General features: G+C 44.5%; 1 protein-coding gene across 3 annotated transcripts in view; it reads left to right on the forward strand.

Annotated features, from left to right (window-relative positions):
- CUL9 (cullin 9) overlaps nt 1-12,798 on the forward strand; it is a 101,348-nt gene extending 88,550 nt beyond the window's left edge. For 2 of the 3 annotated variants that reach the window (XM_082250175.1, XM_082250176.1), the window contains exons 36-41: nt 84-158; nt 278-388; nt 5,737-5,854; nt 5,974-6,107; nt 6,237-6,325; nt 12,225-12,798. In XM_082250175.1, coding sequence (XP_082106301.1) covers nt 84-158; nt 278-388; nt 5,737-5,854; nt 5,974-6,107; nt 6,237-6,325; nt 12,225-12,426 — 729 coding nt within the window. In that variant the 3' untranslated portion in view covers nt 12,427-12,798. Of the gene's footprint in view, nt 1-83; nt 159-277; nt 389-5,736; nt 5,855-5,973; nt 6,108-6,236; nt 6,326-12,160 lie in introns of all 3 variants that reach the window. The other variant, XM_082250177.1, reaches the window with a different exon arrangement.
- The last annotated feature ends 318 nt before the right edge of the window (nt 12,799-13,116 follow it).

Consider the following 13,116-nt stretch of genomic DNA (forward strand, 5'->3'; position numbering starts at 1 on the left):
CTGTGTGGACGGTGTGCCCCATTGATATTGTGCTGTGTGGACCGTGTGCCCCATGTATAATGTGCTTTGTTTTTGCCACTCAGGTCAGTAAAGCTGCTCGTCAGGAGAAACGGTTTCAAGATTACAACGAAAGATGCACCTTCCAGCACCAGGCCAAGGTGAGGCTCTTTCTTTGTGAGTAGTGGGGGGTGGGGAGAGCAGTTGGGTGGCTAGTTCTGGGAAATGTCTGTAGGATGTGATGACAAGGTTCCTTATACACCTGATTCTCTCTCTGTAGGAATTTGCCATTTCTCTGAAGAATCGGCTATGTGTTCTTAGTGAAGAACCACCACTACGTACTCTGACCTTCCTGATTTCCACATGTAAGGTTTTAGAGATGAGCCGTAAGGTGAGAATTTTCTATCTGCTGTGTCATTGCTTCAAGTTGGATCTTCTCTCTGCCTCTCACTGACAGTGTGTTTTTCTGTACATTTGAACTTTAAAGTGATTGTAAATGCTCATGTCATACCTAAATGCACTGTGCAATGGTTTTGCACAGAGAAGCCCACGATTCTCCTTTTTTGGGGTCTCCTACCCACGCTTCAGGCTCCTCCTCTTCTCTGTGCTCCCCATAGTAAGCAGTTTGCTGTGCGAGCATGCCTGTAGGCGCAGTGTGTGTGTGTGTGTCTGTCTTTAGACACACACGGTGCTGTTCGGCCCCAACCCACACTCTCTGCTCACAGTATTTGACTGACAGCAGCAGGAGCCAATGGCTTGAGTCCCTGTGAGAAGAGTAAGTGAGGAGTAAGAAGACTGTAGCCGGGCACAGAGCTGGATCGCTGACAGGCTCAGGTAAGTGTTTAGAGAGGAGGGAAATATTAGGCCTATTTTTTTTTTACCCTAATTCAGAGAGTGAACCAAGCTAAAAAAAAAACAAGGCTTTAGAACCACTTTAAGCCAGAAATGGAAAGTTATGGGTGGAACCTCAGCGCAACATATTATGTTCAAATCCATGAAAGCAGCTCAGTGGGGCTTCTAAAATCATCTTTCATTAATTTATCTAAACCCATAAACAAAAATTGTAATTCAATTCACGTTCACAGAAATTCAGGCTGTTGTACTGCCACCTAAAGGCCTACAGGAGGTCCTGGACACTGGCATACAAAGTTGTGGCCAGCCCAGTATAACATTTCCTACTCCCAGCATGCTTCACTTTTTTGCTGGTGTACAGGAGGATATATGTATTTTCTCTGCCGGGAGAAGTCTAACCTTAATTTTTTCTTAAATCAAGATGACCTCTTTTTCAAGATTCCTTCACAGTGGATGTCTATACCCTGCTCTCTGGAACGATGTTTCCTCTGCAATATTTTTTACAGGCTGTACCTGGACCCTGCTGCACTTGGACAATTGTGGAGTTAGCCTGACATGTGACCTTCAGTTTTTGGGCAGCTCTGCATTGTGGCGCTTTCCAGAACTGAGTGTACTGTTTTAGCCATGGAGCACATTCCTGTCCACAGCTGTGTGTCTCTAAAGAGGCTGCAGGTCAAGTGCTGGAAGCTATCTCGTTATTAGGACCATTGGGCGCCATTAAAATCCCAAATTTCCTTTGTTTACCACACAAGAAGCTAAAGCTGAGGGACTGAGTGTTGGCTTCATCCACTGAGTGTCATGTGCTCTGCCCCCACTTTCCTGACCACAGCTGTGGCACAACCCCGGATATGTCCCTAAAGAGGCTGCAGGTGGAGTGCTGGAAGCTATCTCATTATTAGGACCATTGGGCGCCATTAAAATTCCCACTTTTTGTTGGTTTACCACATAAGAGGCTAAAGCTGAGGGATTGAGTGCTGACTTCATCCACTGAGTATCATGTGTTCTGCCCCTACTTTCCTGCCATTCAGCATTGGGAAAGCACCTTTCCGCTGCTAATCTTTATGGCAAATGAAATGTTGATCCATCCTTGGTTTGTCTCTGTTGCCTGCCTACAGCGACCTGGTTACCTCTGGCTGCCTAATCCTCTTCTATTACCAGGACCAGTCTGTGAGTATTCAAGGCCCTTGGCTTGTACCCTGAGTTGCATTGCCTTTGCCTTATGGTGCTGTATGTGGAACCTTAAACACAGGGGGGATAGTCCTGCTGTACTGGGTGCCCCCATCCCATGATTCTCGAGTAGTTCTGGTGCTGCCTGCAGTGCACCTGCCAAAGGGAGCGACACTGACTGGCTGGAATTTTGTCTTCTGCTTTAGTGTATGCCATTCTCATAGTCTTTCCCAGCTCAGTTGGACACGGTCCTCTATAGTTTTAGCTTGGGTGGATTTTATTGCAGTTATGCAGAATATTATGGGCAAAATTGCAACTTTGATTGCTGACACTGACCACAGAGGTCATAAGCGTTCTTCCGCAGCCTCACATGAGAATCATTAGCTGCTCTGTATGCAGCATTATTGCCCTCTAAGCTTGCAGGTGGTAAAACCCAGTTCTGTTATGTCCTTTACAGCCACTACACCTAAGGAGTTGCAGGCTGCTGCCAGTTATTCCCAACTATGTGACCATCTTTGGCTCTACTAATTGCAATACACAACACTTTAAAACGGGAATCATTCGCTACAAGTACTGTCTCCAGCCTTGGCTCCTTTAAGGGTTTTAAGTCCACGAAGACCTTTCTGGTGAATTTTCTGTTTTTTTTAGTTGTAAGGAGACTGGAAGAACCCTAAAAGCTGTTAACTCCTCTCAAACGTCTTCATGTCCTGGACTCATTTGAGGAGGCCTATACCTGTATTTTAAGGACCCCATGGGCAAGTGATTCGATGCCCTATCAAAAACCTTGTTCTTGTTTGCAGGCCCTACTTTGCAACTTGATGAAGGGACCACCGTTTTTTTGAAAGTGAGGGAGGTCTATTGGCCTTTGAGGACATTTGGTCAGCCAGTATCTTAGATGCTTGGGTATAGGAGGTGATTTTCAGGGGATACGAGCTATGATTTCACTCTTCTGTTTGTTATGACTCCAAAGACCAGGTTGTCCCTGGCCGGGTGACATTTAGGAATCCTGCTCTGGATTTGGGTATGTTGTGAAATTGTGACCTCATAGCAGAGGCAATCAACCAGCCGCCACAGGAAGTTGCAAACCATTAGTAGGGAGGTCAACCACTGCTGGGAAGAGTGGATCGGCCCTACTGCTACTAAATTAAAAGCATAAGAGTGAAGTCATATACTGTCAGGTTGTACTCTTACCTACAGGAGGATTAGACAAATAAAATTGTAAGCCAGCCCAGGGTAATGCCTTTAACTGCCAGCATGCCATGTTTTTTTTTTTTTTTTGGTGTCCTAGGAGGAAGGGTGTCTTTTCGGCTCTGCTGAAGAAAGGCTAAATTTTTTTTTTCCTGTCTTTTTTCCTTTAATTTATACATTGCTGCTGAACTGGTCTCTATATGCAGCTATCCAGACTGGTCTTGGCTCAGCTTGACTTTGGATTGCTGTACCCAGGCTCCGTTGGACTGGACATTGCTAGGCTAACCCAAAATGTGACTTTTAGGGACTAAACTTTGCATTGTGCTGCTTTCCAGACCAGAGTGCACTGGTTAAGTCTGGACCTGGTCCCTGAAGACTCATTTTGTGAGTAGGCCATGCAAGCTAAGCATCGCGAGCTACCTCAATTACTGGCATTTCTGGGCACTAAAATTCCTGCTAGTAGTCTTACCATGAATCAGGTAAGCGTTGAGGAATTGAGTGCTGACATCATCCATTGGGTTTGATTCACACTCTTTGCTCTTTTTTTTTTCTCCATTTGTTGTTGAGGTAGCCCCTTTTTATTGGTGCTTTTGACTGCAAGAGACACAAGGAACTCTCCTCATCCCTGCTGCCAGCCTATAGTGACTTGGTCACCTTCTGGTTCCTGACACCTGCTACCCAAACAGCGGGGTTACTGAGTTTTGAAGGCATAGCTTTGTTATCCTGAGAACCTTGCCCTTGCAGTGTAACAATATCTGATTCAGAATTTTGGGATGACCAATTCTTACTGTACCAGGTGGCCCCAGTTCACACCTAAGCAATAGTTCCATTGCCAAGTTCCAAATTAGGTGCTGAATGCAGAAAGCTTACAGAAGCAGAACTCAAAATGGCAGCCTGCATACCTCTCTGTTAACGTTTCGCACCTTCCTAAACAGGTGGAATTTTTTATACATATTAAAGTGGAACTGCACTGCTTCTGATCGCCACAAACCAAAAATGCTATTTAATAATTTGTATTATTCAAAGCAATCTCTCCCATCCATCCATCCATGTCCCCGTGCTTTATTTTGCTGAGAAATCATTTAGAAAAACACCCCCTAGCATTTCCGGTCATGGTCAAGGGCGGATGATTCATGTATCACTTACTGTACTCTATCTGCCCTTAGCTCAGGCATAGGTTGAGCTGAAAACCCTCCCTCCTCTCCTGAAGACTGCTGGGATGTATGACATAATTTGCCTAGGCATGGAATCCAGGAAGTAACTAAAGAAATGTAAAAAAAAAAAAAAGTTTAACTCGGGTAGATATGATATACTTTCCTATCTATTTACTAATGCTAGCAGCATGAGGTTTAAAAATATTCCATGTTGATCGAGAGAGTGACTTTCTCGCATGCTGGGTGCAGTTTGGTGGCGGTTTCACTGCAGTCATGCAAGACTTTATGGGTAAATAGCACTACTGATGGCCTTCTTCTGCAGAGTCTCCTCCTTCCCGCAGGCACCCCCCTCATCTGCCCCCCCCCCCACACACACACACACACATATATGCTGGGGATGTATTTTCTTGGGTGCTCTGGCCATTTTCCTGGGGTGGGGGCAGGGTGCTGATGGGGGCCTGGGGAGGGTGTGCCGCCAACGACCGGATGATTGAGCAGGGGATTGTACCTGGTGGGGGCTCCTGCCAGGGCCCCCTGTCCTGCCTGGATCTGTCCTGAGGCCTGGTCCCCACATTCTGGGTCCCTGTATGCCTCGTGGTGCCGCTATTTTGTTGTAGCCTATGTGTTTCTATACACAGCGGCCATGTTTGTGTAGTCCGGTGGCCATTTTCCTTGCGATTTACTAATGCAAATAGCGGCGGCCATGATAGTGGAGCCCTATGGGCAGCGTTTTCGGCGATGGGGGCCCCTCCTCATCTCCCGGTGCTGACTCCTGGATCATTTAGGTCCAGGAGTCGGCACCCTGTCCACAAGGTTTAGGAGTGTGTCTATGGGAAGGTTTCACCATTCTTCCAGGAGTGCATTTGTGAGGTCAGGATCTGATGTTTGGATGAGAAGGCCTGGCTTGCAGTATCCGCTCTAATTCATCCCAAAGGTGTTCTATCGGGTTGAGGTCAGGACTCTGTGCAGGCCAGTCAAGTTCCTCCACCCTTCCTTCCTTCCTTCCTTCCCATAGACACACTCCTAAACCTTGTGGACAGCATTCCCAGAAGAGTTGAAGCTGTTATAGCTGCAAAGGGTGAGCCAACTCAATATTGAACCCTACGGACTAAGACGCCATTTAAAGTTCATGTGTGTAAAGGCAGGCGTCCCAATACTTTTGGTAATATAGTGTAGCTTATGCAGGGACAGCATCCCTTTTCTGTATAATAGAGCTGTAGTATGGTGGGTTCCCCTCTGTGTTATACGGCTATTTTATTCTTGTCTCCTCTCTGTATATCACAATTATAGTGTGGTCAGTTGCTTTCTGTATAATACAGCTGTAGCTTATTGGGTAAATCACTGTATAATGCAGAGTATTTGGCATGGTGTCTTGCAGGTTCTCGGTTACGCTTGTGTCTACAGTTACTATAATCAGGATTCAGAGCGCCTCGATGTTCTGGAATCTCAGACGGAGAATTTGGAGTCCCATGTCAACGCGCTGCAGATTCTCCTTGGTAAGGAGGTTCTTGCCGCACTGCACATTACACTGACTGAGTGGTAGTAGGGGTTTGTCTGTAATCACCTTAATCTGAATGGCCAGTTGTGTAATGTGGATCTTTTGGTTGTTGTGCAGAGAACAGCCTACTTCAGAGTGAGGACCTGGCCTGTTCTGTGCGCCTGCTGAACTCTGAGCACTATAACAGTGCTTTGGAACTGGTGAGAAGAGTGCAGGAGAGACTGAGCGGCATCCTACAGCACTCCACCCAGGTAAGATGGTGGCTCCTGGGATTTGGGGGGCGAGGCTTCTTTTATTTTAATCTCAGCTATTTAAAGTCATTACTTAGTCTGCCTGGTGTTCTGTAAACCACGGGAGCAAACCCAATCTGTCTCACATAGGACTTCCGAGTCGGATTCCTCACCCAGCCAGATGACAACCCAACAAAGGCCTCCAATGTGCCAGAAATAGCTGCTCCTGGAGCCTCAGAGTAAGAGACTGCAAACCTTACCATGTACCGCCTCTATGCTCTTTACTCCATCCTGGTCTCTAGCCATCCAGCCTGTCCATCCTCTGTGCTCCTTACTCCTTCCTGGTCCCAAATCTCTTATCCTGTCCATACTTTTACTCCATTATGGCTTCAACCCTCTTGCCCTGCACACCCTCTGTGCTCTTTCCACCTTTTTGCCCTCTAGCCTCCCATCCTGTCCATCCTTTGTGCTCTTTACTCCACCATGGCCTCCAGCCTCCCATCCTGTACATCCTCTATGCACTTTCTACCTTCTTAGCCTCCCATCCTGTCCATATATGCTCCTTCCTAGCCCCAAATCTCTTATCCTGTCCATCCTCCATGCTCTTTACTCCATTATGGCCTCCTGCCCTGAACACCCTCTGTGCTCTTTCCACCGTTTTGGCCTCTAGCCTCCCATCCTGTCCATCCTCTGTGCTCTTTACTCCACCATAGCCTCCAGCCTCCCATCCTGTACATCCTTTGTGCGCTTTCTAAATTTTTAGCCTCCCATCCTGTCCATCATCTGTGCTCTTTTCTGGCCCCAAATCTCTTATCCTATCCATCCTCTCTGATCTCTACTCCATCATGCCCTCCAGCCCCCCATCCTGTACATCCTCTTTACTCCTTCCTGACATTTAGCCGGCTATTATTTGTGCTCATTACCTCATTCTAGAATCTAGCAACCCATCTTGTATATCCTTTGTGCTTCTCACTGCGCTCTAGCCTCCCATCCTGTCCATCCTCTGTGCTCTTTACTCCTCCTGGCCCTTAATCACATATCCTGTCCATCTACTAGGCTATTTACACCTTTTTGGCCTCTGCTGTTCACTGTGCTCCTTATTCCTTCTTGGACTCTATTGTATTCTGTTAACTTCTGTGGTGATTTCTTGTTCCTGGCCTCAACCCTCTCATCTTGTCTTTTCTCTGCTTTTCTTTCTTCATCATGGCCTCTAGCCTCCAATCCTGTCTATCCTTTGTGCTATTTACTGCTATTTACTCCTTTCTGACCTCCAGCCTCCCGTTCTGTGTGCTCCTTACTATATACTGGCATGTAATCTCTTTCATCCTCTGTGTTCTTTACTCTAAGTCTTTTTGTTTACTATCCTCTGTCGTCACTCTCTTCTCACTAGCCTATTGCCTCCTATTGTGGTAATTATTCGTGTTATTTACGCCTTTTCTTGCCTCTAGCCATCCATCCTTACCCATGCTTTGTTATCCTTGCTCTATCCTAGCATCTTTGTTATCCTTGCTCTCTCCTGCCATTAAAGTCCCGCCCCCAGGGGAATCTTTTCTTTCTATCCTAGCATCTAGTCTATTATGCTATCCATTCTCTTTTCTCCATTCTGGCCTCTAGCCTCCCATCCCGTTTTCCTTACTCAACATGCTTCTTTCTGCATCCTTGCCCACCAATCCTGCCCATCCTCAATGCTCCTTACTCCATGATTCTAGTTTTCTTTCCAGGTGTATTTCGACCTCCCACTTTCCTGTCATTTACTATAGTAAGATTATAATCAGTTTGCTTTCTTTTCCCTCTTTCATCACCTTTTTATGATTTTCTGGTCTCTCCTGACCTATGTGGCCTTATTTTATATTTTAGGATTGTTGTATTGTCTTTCTCTTAGTACCTTCTTGTAAATAGTAAATGTTTTATTGTCCTTATTGCCTCTCGGCGGGTGGGCCCTGGCGCCGAGCAGCCACATTTGCGTACCACACTGCAGAAATAGCTGTGCTGAGAGCGCGCTCCCGAACAGTTACTGGTGGCGAACGGAAAGCTCCTGGTTTCTACTTGAAATCGGGAGCTTTCCAATAACGTGACCGCCGTGACAGCCAATCACATGATCATAAACCCAGCCCCGCCTCCCGGCATCCGAAACCACGTAAAGGGCCGGGAGGCACCAACTCAAAGGGTTTAATCGACAGCAGTAATTCAAGTAAAGGTATTGATATCTGCAAAGTGAATTAATGCTAATTACAGTGATAAAACGAAAAATTACTTAAAGGGTAAGTCCACCCTAATACTAAAATCAGTACATCTACAGGCATCCACGATCTAACACTAACCTATCTAGCACTGTAAAGAAGAAATCAGTATACATACATTTTGCCAAAGCCGCTTCTGTCCGGCAGCTCTGCAGAGGAGACGGCCAACAACGGCTTTGAAATTAATGGGAAGTGACGTCACCCATAGACTTAGTATGGGGCTTCCGTTGTCGGCTGCCTCCTCTGCACCCGCCTACACAGCGAAGCCGCTGCTGACAGCTCAGCGTGGGACTGGAGCGGCTTCAGAAAAGGTGAATTTCTTCTTTAGAGGACAAGATAGGTTATTCTTAGGTTGTAGATGCCTGAACGTGTAGCAATTTTATTGTAAGGTTGTCTTTCCCGTTGAAGGGGGTGTATACTTATGCTTTAAGTCTGTGTTTAGTAGCTGCACCTTTGGTAGTAAATCCATCCTGGAGTGTAGAGTTCTCTGTCAGCATTAAACATATGGACATGGCAACCATACCCCATTACTGTATGCAAACCTCTAGCCCTGTCAGGTTGCCTGGGAATGTTGAGTAACATACTCGGGGCAGAAAAACTTCACAATTTCACTGGGAAACCAAAGATGATATGCAATTTTTAGTTAGTTTTAGTTAACAGGTATTTTATACATAGTTTCTTCAATCTCACTAGTCCTGTAATTCCTTCAGGATGGTCGTATGTCTCTTGGTGGCCTCCCTCCATGGTATCTTTCCTTACTACCGTCCTTTTGGTGACCTCCCTCACTAGTTGTCTTCCTGTTGGCCAGCCTTCCTAGTTTCCTTGGTGACCTCCTTCATTAGTCTTCCCCTTAATTGCCTTCCCAACTAGTCATTACATTGGTGGCCTAACTTACTAGTTTTTTTGGTGCCCACCCTCACAAATTTTCTTGTATGGTGGACTCCTTCACTAGTTGTCTACGTAGTGGCCTCCCTCACTAGTCTCCCATTTTACATGGATACTCTCATTTTGTGAATGGCCTAATGTGGGCAGGTTTACAGCTATGCCATACTTTTTCCCAATCCCTAATTATTAATTTAGCTGTACCTTTTCACAAAGTTTTTCTGGAGTGTTATTTTCTGTTCATGGCGCAGGTTATGCCACAATACTGACTCACCAGAAGTCAGACCTCCAGACACGTATTGTGACATGACAATCACATGACACCCCCTGACTATACACAGGTGATCTCCATTTCACTATTTTTTTACTTTCAAAAATTATTGGGCTATTTTTCACTGTAATTAATTTGAATCACTTTGCAGAGATCCAGATATAATTCACTGTTATTTAATGTTTTGACAATAAAGTTCCCAAGGAACAAGGTTATAGGAACTATACGGTCCTTCTCAAAAAATTAGCATATTGTAATAAAGTTCATTATTTTCTGTAATGTACTGATAAACATTAGACTTTCATATATTTTAGATGATTCATTACACACAACTGAAGTAGTGCAAGCCTTTTATTGTTTTAATATTGATGATTTTGGCATACAGCTCATGAAAACCCCAAATTCCTATCTCAAAAAATTAGCATATCATGAAAAGGTTCTCTAAACGAGATATTGACCTAATCATCTGAATCCACTTATTAACTCTAAACACCTGCAAAAGATTCCTGAGGCTTTTAAAAACTCCCAGCCTGGTTCATTACTCAAAACCGCAATCATGGGTAAGACTGCCGACCTGACTGCTGTCCAGAAGGCCATCATTGACACCCTCAAGCAAGAGGGTAAGACACAGAAAGAAATTTCTGAACGAATAGGCTGTTCCCAGAGTGCTGTATCAAGGCACCTCAGTGGGAAGTCTGTGGGAAGGAAAAAGTGTGGCAGAAAACGCTGCACAACGAGAAGAGGTGACCGGACCCTGAGGAAGATTGTGGAGAAGGACCGATTCCAGACCTTGGGTGACCTGCGGAAGCAGTGGACTGAGTCTGGAGTAGAAACATCTAGAGCCACCGTGTACACAATCTTCCTCAGGGTCCGGTCACCTCTTCTCGTTGTGCAGTGTTTTCTGCCACACTTTTTCCTTCCCACAGACTTCCCACTGAGGTGCCTTGATACAGCACTCTGGGAACAGCCTATTCGTTCAGAAATTTCTTTCTGTGTCTTACCCTCTTGCTTGAGGGTGTCAATGATGGCCTTCTGGACAGCAGTCAGGTCGGCAGTCTTACCCATGATTGCGGTTTTGAGTAATGAACCAGGCTGGGAGTTTTTAAAAGCCTCAGGAATCTTTTGCAGGTGTTTAGAGTTAATAAGTTGATTCAGATGATTAGGTTAATAGCTCGTTTAGAGAACCTTTTCATGATATGCTAATTTTTTGAGATAGGAATTTTGGATTTTTATGAGCTGTATGCCAAAATCATCAATATTAAAACAATAAAAGGCTTGCACTACTTCAGTTGTGTGTAATGAATCTAAAATATATGAAAGTCTAATGTTTATCAGTACATTACAGAAAATAATGAACTTTATCACAATATGCTAATTTTTTGAGAAGGACCTGTATATCCGGGCCTTAACGCATTGCTTCATTCATCTACCGATTTGCTCTCTCCCTTTTTCTAGTAGCTCATCTCTTCTCTCTCTCTCCTTTCTACTTGATCATCCCTTTCCTCTTTCCCTGTGTTTATTCACCTGTCCCCATCTTCATTCCCTTCATAAACTCAATCATCCTTCTTGTTCCATTTTTCTACTCGCTCATCATCCTCACTTCCTTCATCTATTCACTCATTTCTTTCCTCACTCCATTCTTCTTCTCACTTATCTCTCTCTTCTACTGTGTTCGTCCCTCTGTCTCCCTTCCTCTGCTTTGCACCCTACTTCTACCCATTACCTAATTCTTCTTCTTGCTCTCTTCTTCACATTTATTCTTCTCCTCCCTTTTTTACTTGCTCATCCGTTTCCTCATTCCATTCTACTACTCATTCTCCTCACTCCATTCTTCTCACACATACCTCTAACTTCTCTCTCCCTCCCTTCTACTAATTTCTTCACCCTTCTCTCTCTACTTGCACCCTTCTTCTGCTTGCCTAATTTTTTTTTTTTTTTCACGCTCTCCCATTCCTCTTCTTGCTCTCTTCTACACACTTATTCTTCTCCTCGCTCCCTTTTACTTGCTCATTGCCTTCCTCTTTCCGTCCGTCCTACTCTCTCTCATTCCGTCCGTCCTACTCTCTCTCATTCCGTCCGTCCTACTCTCTCTCATTCCGTCCGTCCTACTCTCTCTCATTCCGTCCGTCCTACTCTCTCTCATTCCGTCCGTCCTACTCTCTCATTGCTTTCTTCTTCTGCTCCTTCTTCCTTTTATTGCCTTCATTCCTTTCTTTACTGCTACTCGCTCATGCTTTTCCTTGCTCCCTTATTCTACATGCTAATCCCTCTCATCACTCCTTCTACTCACTCATCTCTATCCTTACTCCCTTCATCTTATTTATTCTTCTAACTTATTACTATTTTCTCTCCCTCCTCAACTTGCTAAATATTCTCTCCTTATTTTTGCTTACTTATCCTTATGCTCTTCTTCCACTCACCCAGTTTTCTTGCTGCATTCTTCTACTCGCTCATGTCTCTGCTCACTTCCTTTTACTCTCTGGTAGATTTTCACTTAAGCTTCTTAATAATTCCAGCTGGACTCAAATGGTTGCATTTTTCATTTAGTTTCTTGTGTTTTGGGTATAAGGGAATGTGATTGGTGGATGTCGGACTGTTGTGGGAATAGGATAGGGTAATTATTCTGCCGGTCTGTAGTAGATAAGCTGCTTCTAATGTAACATCAGCTGGTGTTACCGCAGATGAAGATTTTACTTCTACCACCTGCGGGGAAGACCCATCACGTATCCCATATTGCCCTTTTAGCACTATGGATGGAGCCTCGGATTCTGGAGATACTGCAGGTGAACAGGAAGATGAGGATGACGATGAGTATGTTCCAGAATGGCATGAAGACTACGATGACGAGCTAGATGATGAATTTTCGTATGATGAAGATGATGAATCTGAGAACCTGGAACCCGATTCCTTTATATTTGAGGATTACGATGGAGATGCATACGAGTAAACCACACACCCGCTCCTCCCGATTTTATTTGTCTGGAGTTGTCATTCATGTCCAGCAGGGTGCCACGCTCTGCCCATTTCCCCTTCATGTGCCTCAGTTATTTCCTTGGGAATGCCGTTAATTACCAGTAATTCACTGATAGACTACAGGCCCAGCCATCGTAACGGGACTGCAATTATATATATGTTTATATTTATAATTAAGAGTTATTTTTTATTATGGTTAATCCTGTTAATTTCCAATCTCATTGTGACCCCTCTCCAGCATAATCTATAGGCTGGGAGTTGGCGCCTCTGGCGGGTGAAATGAGGCAATGCAGCTGGGAGTTACTGCAGCTCGTTTATTAAAGTTACAGCTAAGCTGCTGTCCCTGCTTGTGTCTGGTTTTATTTTCTTTCAAAATTTATTTTGACCCTTTTTTGTTTTCAACTTTTTTCACAACAGAGGTCATGGAAACTGAGGTGCTCAGGTCAAATACAGCAGCTACCTGACAACCGCTGACTAATTTGCATTCCTGAAACATTTTTATATTTTCATTGGGGACACAAATGTCTTTTATTTGGTATACTGTTTAACAGATTTTTTTTTTTTTTATAGACTGAAAAATGTACAAAATGTTAATGTGTATCTGTGGTCAAAATTTAAAGTCATGTATTCGTTTCTGCATTGAATTTCAATTATTTCTAGCCTA

The sequence above is a fragment of the Pelophylax lessonae genome (assembly GCF_965119305.1).
Source record: "Pelophylax lessonae genome assembly, chromosome: 3".
Taxonomy (NCBI): domain Eukaryota; kingdom Metazoa; phylum Chordata; class Amphibia; order Anura; family Ranidae; genus Pelophylax; species Pelophylax lessonae.